Below are 12466 nucleotides of genomic sequence, written 5' to 3'. Positions count from 1 at the left end.
TTACGTCACATCATTATTACGGTGTATCTCACACGGAAACTCCTGACATAGTTTAAAAACTAAAATAAATCTGAATATTTTACTATGTGCGTTTCGTTTCTGTTGTCTGATGCCTTGTTGTGTTGCAACAAAAGCAATTTTCCCCAGGGTATAATAAAAGCATATCTATTTACTTATGCATCTATGTATCTATGTATCTATGTATCTATCTATCTATCTATCTATCTATCTATCTATCTATCTATATATATATATATATATATATATATGTATGCATCTATGTATGTATCTGTCCATCTATTGAAACAAAAACATTTCAAATTGCTAACGAAACGAAAATTATTTAGGATTTATTTAGTCATTTGCATTTGTTAGTAAAATACACATTGGCAACAAGCAAATCACAATTAGTTCATAGCATACCAACGGGAATTTAACTGAAAAGCTAAAATTTTCTTTGTCTGTGTTTACCCTTCACGCACACTACACCTGACTTTCAGCAGTATCAATAATTCAAACCAGACAGTTCACAAAGCACAGCAATTCTATCCATGCACTTGGGGCTACATGACAGACAACTGCTGCTACTTTTATAGATGGCTTTGGAGTTAATGGTTGACAGTAGGCACAGCTAGCTTGATTGTGGCAATGTATAATGTTTAATTATGGATGATACTGCTTATTAACACATTATTATTACTATAGATGTTATAGTTATATTATAATGTATTTGATACTGGATATGAAAGAAGAGTGTGTCCCATGATATGCACACAAGGCCATGTGGAGTTACATGCACATACAAATGCAAACTTCCATATAAAACAATCTAAACAATGACCACTTGTGAACCTGAAACCAAAGGAAGAGAGAGAGGGTTCATGCAGGCACTACTACAGTTACTTATTTCTGTTACTTATTTTTTACTTATTTTATATATTATTTTATAATATCTATTAACTTTTTATTGCATTGTTGCTGCTATGTGTGTGCTGAGGTACCAAGCATAATAATTTTACTCGTGTGTACTGTACAATAAGAATGTAATAAAAGTAATTCTTATTCAGATTCTATTTGATGATGTTACCTTTGGATAGGCCTTAGTGAAGTATGTACATATGGGCAATGATGAGGTTCTCACACTGAGCTTTTTAATTACTTTTGGATACATTTCTGATCATCAGCTGGTCGTGAGGTTGCTAGGCGCTCCGAGGGCAGCAACGCGTCATCACACGCGTCGTTGGTTCTGCGCTCCCTGATTGGTCCGAGAGGCCCAAAAAGCACCCCGTGACTGGCTGCCCGTCCCTATAAATAGTGTGAGCGCCCAGTCCTTTGCGTAGCCCTGGTTGATAAGGGAAAATGTATCGTCTCGGCCAACAGTTTTTCACCAAGATCGCGTTCAATTCCTTTTTGTCCACCGTGCCACGGGAAGATTTTCATTTTATGAGACAATATAATAAAGGCTGGTCGTGTATCGGCTGATTTTGGACTACTTTTTTGTATTGAACTACAAAGGAAATGCCAAGGTCCAAGAAGAGGAATAGCCGGGGTAAGTGAGGTTGTTGTGGACTAGCCTCTGTAGCGGATCGAAGGTAGTTGTAGTTCTTTCAGGGACGGTCGTCCATTCGGGGCCTTTACACGTGACTCGTATAAAAACTACAAATCCAACTCTGGCCTAGACAGCGCCCCACATGAGCTAGACGCGATTGGACAAAGGATCGACAGTGTTTTACGGGATCGTTCTCAGATGTATTGTCAACACCTGTGTTTAGCTAATAGTGCTTTAGTTAATTAGTCGTGTATATGCCCAAAGTAAACGCTAGTCCAGACACCGCTTTTAATGGCGCCGTGCGTCCCTAGTTCATGGCCTGAAAGTGAGGTCGCCCAGTTGGTTTTTGTGAATAAAACGTATATGAGATCGTATTTATTCAAACTCAACCTGAAGTATTGCCGACAGAACTGTAACAGACGGCTGGCGGGGTGTTTTCCGGTCTATTGTCGTCAGCCGGCCAGGGTGGGCGGACCCTGGGACTCGATCCATGTCCGACTCCCGGCCAGGGTTGGTTCGGACATGGTTCGAGTCCCAGCCAGCGTGTTGTTGGAGGAAAGGCGGCACCCATGTCTCTCCCATCTCACTGATGTCCCCCCATCTCACCCATGTCTGTCACACCCATGTCTCCCATCTCACTCGCGTCTGTCTCACCCGTGTCCCTCCCATCTCAACCGTGTCCCTCCCATCTCACCCTTGTCTCTCCCATCTCAACCATGTCTACCCAATGTCTCTCTCCCATGTCCCTCCCATATCACCCATATGCAATCAGCTGTTCGGCCTGTCATGGGCCACGTGAATTGTTAGTCTATAATGGCATTCGGATGCAACTATTACGGTCTTGTTAAAACAAGCAGGACTCTATGGAGGCATACTACTCTTCTAAATGACTATTGGTCGGCTACTAGGGCTACCTCAACTATTTACATATCTACAATCTATTTCTTCAAACAGCATGCCAGTACTTACTGCTGTAACACCCTGTTTTCCAATTTGAGATTAAAACAAGCAGGCTAGTCTCACTTTCTTGCATATAGTCCAAGCCCCGAGTTTGTTACAGGTCATTAAAACCAGAAACCTCTGTATTGCAGAATTGGTCAAACATTGCAATGTTTGCATAAATGACAAGATGGCACAAATGTGTTATGTAATCATCAACCTGTCCAGCTTGGGAAACAAGAGATTTAATATAATTTACTTTTTCTTGGAGTCAGCTCGGAAGCCGGCTGACTTGTACATTGTATTTTACGTTGTCTTGTCTAGTCTGGCAGCAGCTCATGTACAGTTGTAACATTGATGGGGCAGGATGACGGTAGATTGCTTTCATGCTAGGTCAGTTTGGCCCTTGGCCATCCAGTCTGGACAACGTGTCCTTGTTGACTTGACCAGAAAGACGCGGGTGGCCTTGACCCTGCGCGAACAGCTTTTGCTTTCCCCAGTGCATTTACATAAGTTAAAGCCCTCCGTGTTTGTTTGTATGACTATCAGCTGCAAGGTTACGAGAGTTGATAAGATATCGTTGTTTCCGCACCGCGTGGACGTGACAATCGGCAGTGGCACAGATGAATGCTGAGTTTTCTATATTTCTTTTTTTCTTTTCTTTTTTCCATTTGTTTTACCCTCTGTGTTTTTCTGTGTATTAGGGGGGCAGCACAGCGGTGTGCATCCCTTCAGCGATGAGGACGCCTCAATCGAGACCCTCAGCCACTGCAGCAGTTTCAGTGACCACAACAGTGGAGCTGATGAAGGCAAGTGCGGACGTCTGTGTGTTTTATGTCTGCGTGTTTGTTTAGGTCAGTGGCTATTAGGGATGTCACAATACAAGAAATTTAGTAGTCGATATCAATACCAGTGAAATTCCACGATTCTCGATATCCAATTCGATACCACAGTAAAAAACAAAAACAATAAATCCGATGTACTTCAACATACACTCATTTATTAAAAACATTTGAACATTACAGAAACAGTGGCACTGGCATGTAGCCTTCAATGACTAATTAAAAATAAATTGTTAAAAATAATAATAAAATAGTAATAATACGCGCTGAAAGCAGGCAGTCACGCAGCTATGCTGCTCGCGTTTACACTTGCGTGCATGGCGGGGGTTAAAACATAACTTCCAACGTAATATTAAGTAATATAACACAGGTGCGCGAGGCAGCCACAGGAGACGCCAACATTGTTTTACGCCAACATTGTTTTCAACCACTCGGTGCCGTATTAATTCCCAAGTTTTGAAAATAAAAGAAAGTATTTGAAGCGAATTAGCGACGCTGTTTTTGATTTAGGTTTTTTGGTTTTGAACGAATAGTTTTGGATGCATGCATCGGCTTTGAGTTGGTTTGTTACTTTGAAATCGCATACTCTCGCAACACACGTACGTACACACACACACACACGTTCATTCACCGCCGCACCCACTACAACCTGACGATCTTCAATCAAAACAACATCAAGCAAGTGATGCCACAGTCGTACCATGCGTGTTTAGAAGCGCAACATTGAAAATGGTCCCACCTGAAACATTCGTGCGGCGCAGCGTTCCAGACGCAAAGTACTTCCAGACATGACTCTTACTATTCTTTTTTCCGACGAGTCGAGGCGGAGCTGTCGCACTCGCTGCAGTTGGCATCTTCTGTGTTCCTTTGGCATTTAACGGCAGACTACAACACTTGTAGCTGTACATGCTGCCCGTGTCACGTCCGGAGGAATTGCATCCCCGGTACTGTAGGAAAACGAGTACCGTCACGTTTTTTGAATTGTCGCATCGACTTGGTACCGGTTCTCGTGACATCCCAAGTGGCTATACGCCTGGTATAGTTAATGTGTCATATAACTGTGTGTACTGTGTGGGGACCTTAAAATGGGAAATGTTTTGGTTGTTGCCTTCTGATATGGCTGACAAAGTGGTTTGTTGTCTTTCCCTACCACCACCTCATAAAGCCCCCAGTTGGCTAATGCACAGCAGGCAAACGTGTTTTGCAGGATCCATGCAAATCGCATTGCGGAAGCACGATGAGGTCAAAACCATTTTGCAATGTCTTTTAACAAAGAACTCTGATCAGGTCCACTTGCCCCTTTTTGTTTCCAACATCCTATTTCGAAAGACCTGTGTTCAAACGTATCCGGGTCTGTAGCTCTACTGCTGGAGCACGGCATAAACCGTGGACGTTTGCATCGCGGTCTCGGTTTCAGAAGAAGTTACACCCTTAAAAATAGACGATGAACAATGGATTTTTTACTTTGTCCACATCTTTATCTCATATTCCTTGTCCTAATCTGTGCTCAGGGGGCGAGACTGCTGAGGATGCGGCCCAGGAGGACTTCCAGTACAAGCTGAAGGGCTTTATCGACAGCACGGTCGATAAGAGGTACGCATGTTTTAAAAACGGACATGGAAGTAAAACTCGAGACAAAAAAAATTATGTCTGTTTTTAGTTGCGGCAGTGCACCATTCCCCCTTCCATTTCTTGTATTCTAGTTCCTGTACTTTGTTATTAACTGTTAACATTGCAACGTGTTTAGAAACATGATCGATTTGCTACCGCGGTCACTGGTTAGGCTTTTCTGTATGAAAAATCTGTGCAAATCAGTGCGTTGCTTCCCTAATATAACCTTCCCCTCTGATCTCAGTGCGAAGACCAGGCAGGGCGCTCTGGACGGGCTGAGGACCGCCATGGCGACCCGCATCCTGTACGAGTTCATCTCGGAGAGGAGGATGACCATCACGGACAGCATCGAGCGCTGTCTCAAGAAAGGTAGCGTGCGATGCCAGGGTGACGGTTCTGTTCAGAGGGCGTTCCGTCAGGCTGTCGCTACCCGTGGTGCAGTGGTATTGAAATGAGTGTGGTGTGGAGATGTGCATTTCTATAGAAGCGGAAGCTATTCAAATGAGGCAGTGCACCGAAACAATGTGTGGCGCTCAAAGTCTGACCGTTCAAACTATTCATTCGCTGATCTTTTAAGGCCTTATGATCGCTTGTATTCATTTCATGCAATATTTTACAGCCTCTCTTTTAATGATGCTTGTTTACCCATTTAAAAGCATACTTGTAGTTTTTTCCTCAAACGTCATTGTTTAGTTCAAGCATTGAGTTGGGCCATGGACCTTCATATAATGACACCAGCCTGACTCCCCCCTCCTACCCCCCCCCCCCCCCCCATGGTGTCTCTCAGGTAAGGGTGAGGAGCAGAGTGCGGCCGCCTCCCTGGCCTGCCTGCTGTGCATCCAGCTGGGCTCGGGCATCGAGAGCGAGGAGGTGCTGAAGACCCTGAAGCCCCTCCTCATGAGCATCCTGGCGGACACGTCGGCCAACGTCCAGGCCAGGCAGGCGGTGAGTCTGAACGCCCACAGCCCCCCCCCCCCCACCGCCAGTAGAGCTGCTGTGATTGGTCGCCGTTGCATGTTGGAAATGTGTGGTGATGTCGATATTTTAATTGGACAAATAGTTGTTGTTGTTTTTTAACTGTTGCTCCCATATCACGGTGTAATCGCTGCCTTAATGCTCTGTCGCTTGGGCTCTCGTCGACACTTAAGGATTTTAAAATAAACGTTGGAGCTGCAGCAGTCTTGATTTGTAACGGTTTCCCCAGACAGAAAGCATTTAAAGTACGGCAATACTTGCAATTTAAACCCAACTGCTGTTTGTTTGCATTCCTTAAGAGATGTAATGTTTAATGTATAAATTAAAGTCCATTGATTTATTGGCTTGTTTATTTAATCATGCTCTCTGTATCGAATGTGTGTTTAAGATATTGTCCCCCGATACTTGGATCTTATTTAAACCTGGTATAGGGGTATCGAACACACTTTGGAATTACAAAATGCTCATCTAATGCAAAATACTCTATACTCTATACAACATGAACTCTACTCTACTTATGTGCGTGTTTTGAAAGTGGAACAATTTAGTCCTCTTCTGCATTCATCTAGCCACTTTTGATTTATTTTCTTACCTTTGCTAGCCTGTTGAAGCATCCTTCTTAATTTATGTTGTTGTTTTATTGCAGGTCGCAAAAACGTTGGGCCTGTGTACTCTAGTGGCTGAAGACGACATCTTGGTAAGCAAGAATAAATGGATGTCTTGTTTTTTAGTTGGGATGATCTTTCATCCCTCTTTTTTGCAGATGCGTCTTCCATCATTGTTATTATCAACAACAAAGCAGAGTAAATTGCTTGCAATAACGTCCCTGTTGGAAAAGTTCTACAGAACATTTTTAGACTCCTTTTTACCACCTCTTCCAACTTACTAAATCCTCATCCTTATCCGCTTATCCGGGGTCGGGTCGCGGGGGCAGAAGCTCCAGCAGGGGGCCCCAGACTTCCCTTTCCCGGGCCACATTGACCAGCTCTGACGGGGGGGTGCCATGGCGTTCCCAGGCCAGTGTCCACCTAGTTCTGGGTCTTCCCCAGGTGGACATTGACCAGCTCTGACGGGGGGATCCCGTGGCGTTCCCTGGCCAGTGTCCACCTAGTTCTGGGTCTCCTCCCCACTGGACATGCCTGGAACACCTCCCTAGGAAGGTGCCCAGTGGGCATACTTATCAGATACCCCTCAACTGACCTAAATATCCATACTAGATAGCATTTCGCTCCCACGCTTTCATTAGTATGCAGTCCAACAGTGTTCATGTGTAACTGGCTCGTCTCTCACCGTGTGTGTTGTGTGTTGTGTCCTGCAGGACGTGCACACCACCATGGAGAGCTTCGAGCGCCTGTTTGTTCAGTCGTACGCGCGGGGCGACGGCAGCCGACCGGCCATCAGCCCCCAGGTCAGCGCGCTGCACACCAACGCCCTGCTGTCCTGGGCCCTGCTGCTGACCATCTGCACCGGCAGCCAGATCCGGGAGGTCCTGCGCAAGTACGAACCCCCTCGCTCGCTCCCTCCCTCCCCCACTCAAACCCAGGGGTTCCCTGCTTCCTTTGGGCCATGGCCCGTTTTTGAGATTAGATGATTCCAATTTTTGCAGCTTCTTTTTTTTATTGAACCAGGGAGAAATCCCATTGAGATAGAGATCTCTTTTACAAGTGAGCCCTGGCCAAGGTAGCAGAACACAATTAACATAGGACAGACAAAGGTAATCAATAGACACATAAAACAGTCAGAAATTAAAAAACAATTAAAAACAAGAGTAGACAATTTTAAATGTTTGGTTGCGATATGACTTACACTCAGTAAGTGAAATTAAAGCAGTAAGTTTGAGTGATTTCTGAATCTCATTCCAAGCAACTGGTGCACTATACAGTAGGTAAAAGCAGTCTTTCCAAATCTGTCTTTATTGATGGAACATGTAATTGAATATACCCACTTGAACGCAGATTATACTCCTGTCTATTGAATGTTAAGAGACTATTTATGTACAAAGGAACTTCTGATCATTTGTTTCACCATCTGCCTGTAATACTAGTGTCCTCTTGAACGTATGCGTGTTGCAAGACGCAGAGCAGTTAAGTCGTTAAAGCTCATGTCTACAGATCATCCGTTTGGTCTGTTTGGTACACAGTCCATATTGTAGAAGTGACGCGTGTTCTCAGTGTGACAGTCTTGTGGAGACCGTTGTTTTTCTCGCGAACATTCCCCCCGTATAATAACCTCCCACTGCGTCGTCTCCACCCTCGCAGGCACCTGCCCAGGCTGCCCTCGCTGCTGGAGAGCGAGCACGTGAGCATGCGCATCGCGGCGGGGGAGACCATCTCGCTGCTGTTTGAGCTGGCCCGCGACATGGACGCGGTAGGACACCGCATCAAAGACGGACCACTTATGCATTTGTAGTTAGAAGTGAACACTTGATTGTTATTGTTTTAGGTAGGGTTTGTAGTTCCTACTGATCTTTATTTATACAAATGAAGTTCAGTAGGAACCAAATATCTTTAATTGGAATCGCAACGGTTTGCGATTCCAATTAAAGATATTTGGTTGTTTGAATTGGGCTGAGAAAATGGGCTGAACGAATAATCAATAACTAATCAATAAAAGGTTGCAAAGTAGATGAAGTAAGCAGTGTATTTATGTTGCACCTGTTTGCTAGTGTTAACTGGCCTCTCTCTCCTCTCCTCCCAGGAGTTTGAGTTTGAGGACGGCGAGGTCCTGTGTGACAAGCTGAGCGCGCTGGCGACCGACTGCAACAAACACCGCACCAAGGTGGACAAACGCAAGCAGCGCTCGGTGTTCAGAGACGTGCTGAGGGCCGTGGAGGTGAGCCAGCGGCCCGCCGCTCTCCAGCAGGCCGCATTAGACACGGCCCGAGTACTCTTGGACACGGGTCGTTTCTCACATGAATTTTGCTCTTTTAGCCAAAGCAACCGGAATCTTAAGGACGTAATCTGAAGTGGTTGAATATCTACTCCAATGTTTTTTTGAAATAGTACCCACACATCTCTTAAGAGGAATTATTGTTTTTGACACTGAATTATGAGGTCCATTTCAGATGTCCTTCAGATAGTTTCTTCATAAATGTTTAGTACATTTAGATATATCTGAAGACGCCTGTTTGGGTGACAGTTTTCTTTATCTTCAACCCGTCGGCTAAGAGGCCAACACTGGAATCACTGGACTATCCACCCTGGTGTTTGGAATAAGGGACAAATACACAGAGAACCTATATTTTCCCCACTCTGTTCCTCCATCCAGGAGGGGGACTTCCAGGCAGAGACCATCCGGTTCGGGACGGAGCGCATGACAATTGACAGCTGGAGCAGGAAGCGCATGTACGACGCCTTCCGGGAGTTTGTGGGCGCCGGGATGAACTACCACCTGCAGGTACCGTCTGACGCCTCGCCAGGACCGCGACAATTTGACCGCTTCAACTGGGAAATGAGTCCCAAGTGCTGGAGCCGTAGACCTGTAGTTTGTCATTTCTACACTACAGTGCTGATTTGACGCTGTTGATTCTTCTTTCTCACCTTAAACAAATGCACTAAATGTAAATGCAGTATTTTGTTTTATTCGACAAACAATTACACATTATTATTATTATTTAGCGGTTGCAGGATTTCATTCATCGTTTCTTGAGCGTCTGATGCCTGGTTGTTGATGTACTTCCCCTCCGCGTCCCCAGGCCAACGAGTTCATCCGAGACGTGTTTGAACTGGGGCCCCCGATGCTGGTCGACTCCGCCACGCTGAAGGCAATGAAGATCTCCCGCTTCGAACGGGTAGGTTCCTGGGCCCCGGGGGGGATTCAGGGCTTTAATTAAATCCTATTGCGTCCAGTCGGTGCTTGCGCTGTCGTTGTGGGTGAAAATGACTATATTTCAAATTAGGTGGACCTTTTCATTATAGTGGATTTTGGTCTCACTATTTATTTAATAATCTGTTCTCACTCTGTTTAATTTAAGAATAAATTGCTGTATTCAGTTACTCCCACAATTGGCTAATTGTATGCAGATTTTGTACACTTTTGAGTCGACGTGAGCAGTCAAATTTGACGTGTGTGTGTGTGTGTGTGTGTGTGTGTGTGTGTGTGTGTGTGTGTGTGTGTGTGTGTGTGTGTGTGTGTGTGTGTGTGTGTGTGTGTGTGTGTGTGTGTGTGTGTGTGTGTGTGTGTGTGTGTGTGTGTGTGTGTGTAAGCCAGGCCATGGAGACGGAGTATATTTAATCAAATGGGAGCCATTTTGTGACCTCATCATTCGTTGCCTTCGTAACTCATCTGGCTGTTTGCTAACGTCAGCATATTATTGGATTTTTAATGATGGTTGAGAGTCAGTCATTAGGTAACTTTGGAAACATGCAGTGTTGCTATTGACGTGTCTGGACTGAATGCAACGTCCCGTCACAGAAATGTAACCTAAATTATGCAATGTTCCTTGCCAACTAGTGTGTGGGTGTGTGTTCTCCATGTCACTACAAAACTATGTGTGTTTATTGGAAAAGGTCAGTGATGGGATAATGATTCACTTTGTGTTTTTTATATTATGTATTTAAGTAATATCTGTTTCTTTTGTCCCTCTTCAGCATCTGTACAACTCTGCTGCGTTCAAGGCCCGGACCAAAGCCAGGAACAAGTTCAGAGACAAGAGGGTGGACGTCGGTGAATTCTAGTTTAATGTTGGGTGTTATTTTCTAATAATTTTGGGATCCTCTAAAACCATCTTTGTCTTTATCTTTGTTTGTCACTTACATTTCCATCTATTCCAGACAAATAGACGCCATTTATTTATCCATACTTCTGATCATCGGTGCTGTGTGTGTGTGTGTGTGTGTGTGTATATAATAACCAATTTCCTCTGTATATATTTGTTTTCTTTTGAACATGTGTTAACCTGTTGTCTCGTATAATGCTCCTAAATTAATTTCCTTTCCATAGATTTGGGACCTAATAATATAAAATGTAAAGTCTGTTGGAGAGAGGAAGCACCTTGCTAACTATTGTATACAAACAATAAAGTAGAAATGTGTCACGCTAAAGTAGCATGAATAAACATGAACTGGTAAAACCGTTAACCCTAACCTGTCATTTCTGGTATTATTTTTGTACTTCAAATGTGCGTATGAACTGCTCCCAAATTATACAGACCATGCTGTTTACCAAACAAGCTTTTAAACCACTTAAGCGTTAAAATTTGTAGTTCGATTTTCAAGATTATCTGATTAAGATTATGTCAGTGCAACCCACTACATAACTCTGATTTTGTCCGCATTGCAGCAAGCAATTTGCTATATATATATATATATATAAAATCTTTTTTTTTCTCTCTTGCAAAGCATTTGGACCCCTTATATAGGTGAAGATTTATTTTCCCATTTATTCAGAGCAGAAGCCCAGGGTAATAGCCCTGGGCTAATTTGAGGTGTTGGTGGATTACACTGGAGGGGAAAAATATGGTACTTAAACACAACTCAAAAGTGACTCATGGAAAACGAGCTGAGAATGTTCTCGGTCAAGAACTCTAAAAGTTCTAGTGTGCTTGTATACAGTATGAGAGAACTGGTTCATTCTCATTGTTTTATGAAACTTTGCAACACAAACTGAATCTCCATGTGCCAATGCACCATATAAAAAGACAGCAAGACACATGAGGAGGGGGGAGGGGGGAGGCGGCAATATTTAAATAAACAGGCCACCGACGAAGTTTACCGACTCTACGCGAAGACGCATGAGAGACGCGGTAAAGCAGAAGAAAAGAAAATAAAATGTATAATAATGGATACCAATTCCAGAAACATTTGAATCGAAATTAATTCATTTATTGCCAGTTAGTAAGCACACCGTAAAAAAAATGCCAACTTCACATTTAAGAAAGACTACTGGGGGCAGTTATTTCAACATCAACATAAGTTTAGCCACTTTTTTTTCACATATGAATTGGGATTCAAGTGGCCTAAAATATTTCCGTTGGCCAAGTCCGACCTAAGTGATTCTCACTGTTGGCGATTACCTGATCAAATAGCGCTTGTTGTAGTCCCATCTTCGGAGAATTGTAGTTTCACAATAGAGACGCTAGAGGTCAGCAATAGGCCTACCCGCCGTCGCGCAATGACGTCGGTTAGGAAAAGTGGAGTCGAATTCATTTTAAACGGTGCTGTCTTTTCCTAAGATCGAAAGGAATCACCTTTTCATCTCTCCTTGACCTGGTGACGTTTTCCACAAAGGTTAAGTAAAGGAGGCATAAAGGTTAGGAGATTTGACTATTCATAGAGGCCCCAGTTCTCTATGTAGGGGTCAGGTAAGTCTCAAAAATGTGACTTAAATCTTTTCACTTTATTCTTAAATTTGTGTCGACCAATCAAATGTGAAAAGGTTTCAACATGAGGCCCCCCTTGTGGCGAAGCCCAGGGCTGCAGCCTTTAAAGCCCATTGTCTTAATCTGGCCTTGGCTATAACGTAGGACTGCTCGATCCGTGGTTAGACTCGGGTTAGCCTCTGAACCGAAGATTCAACGAGCCAGATGCAACCTCTGCTGAAATGCTACTGG

The 12466-nt window shown here is 43.9% G+C and overlaps 1 protein-coding gene across 1 annotated transcript; it reads left to right on the top strand.

Moving 5' to 3' along the window:
* Positions 1–1348: 1348 nt before the first annotated feature.
* On the top strand, positions 1349–10994 carry ifrd1 (interferon-related developmental regulator 1). The gene is made up of 12 exons (XM_084482833.1): positions 1349–1549; positions 3193–3297; positions 4842–4923; positions 5186–5310; positions 5729–5886; positions 6563–6613; positions 7235–7413; positions 8175–8283; positions 8614–8748; positions 9184–9312; positions 9611–9706; positions 10506–10994. Exons 1-12 carry the CDS (start codon positions 1519–1521, stop codon positions 10590–10592), a joined length of 1287 nt encoding a protein of 428 aa, XP_084338959.1. The 5' UTR covers positions 1349–1518; the 3' UTR covers positions 10593–10994.
* The last annotated feature ends 1472 nt before the right edge of the window (positions 10995–12466 follow it).

The sequence above is a fragment of the Micromesistius poutassou genome, assembly GCF_964030765.1.
Source record: "Micromesistius poutassou genome assembly, chromosome: 18".
NCBI classification, from domain to species: Eukaryota; Metazoa; Chordata; class Actinopteri; order Gadiformes; family Gadidae; genus Micromesistius; species Micromesistius poutassou.
This window is presented reverse-complemented; position numbering and strand designations above follow the sequence as displayed.

Bases quoted from the DNA above. Each gene is read 5' to 3' on its own strand.
- ifrd1 (XM_084482833.1), top strand. From the start codon at position 1,519: ATGCCAAGGTCCAAGAAGAGGAATAGCCGGG. The intron at 6,614-7,234 runs GTAAGCAAGAAT...TGTGTCCTGCAG, and splicing joins TGGCTGAAGACGACATCTTG to GACGTGCACACCACCATGGA. The intron at 9,313-9,610 runs GTACCGTCTGAC...CCGCGTCCCCAG, and splicing joins GGATGAACTACCACCTGCAG to GCCAACGAGTTCATCCGAGA.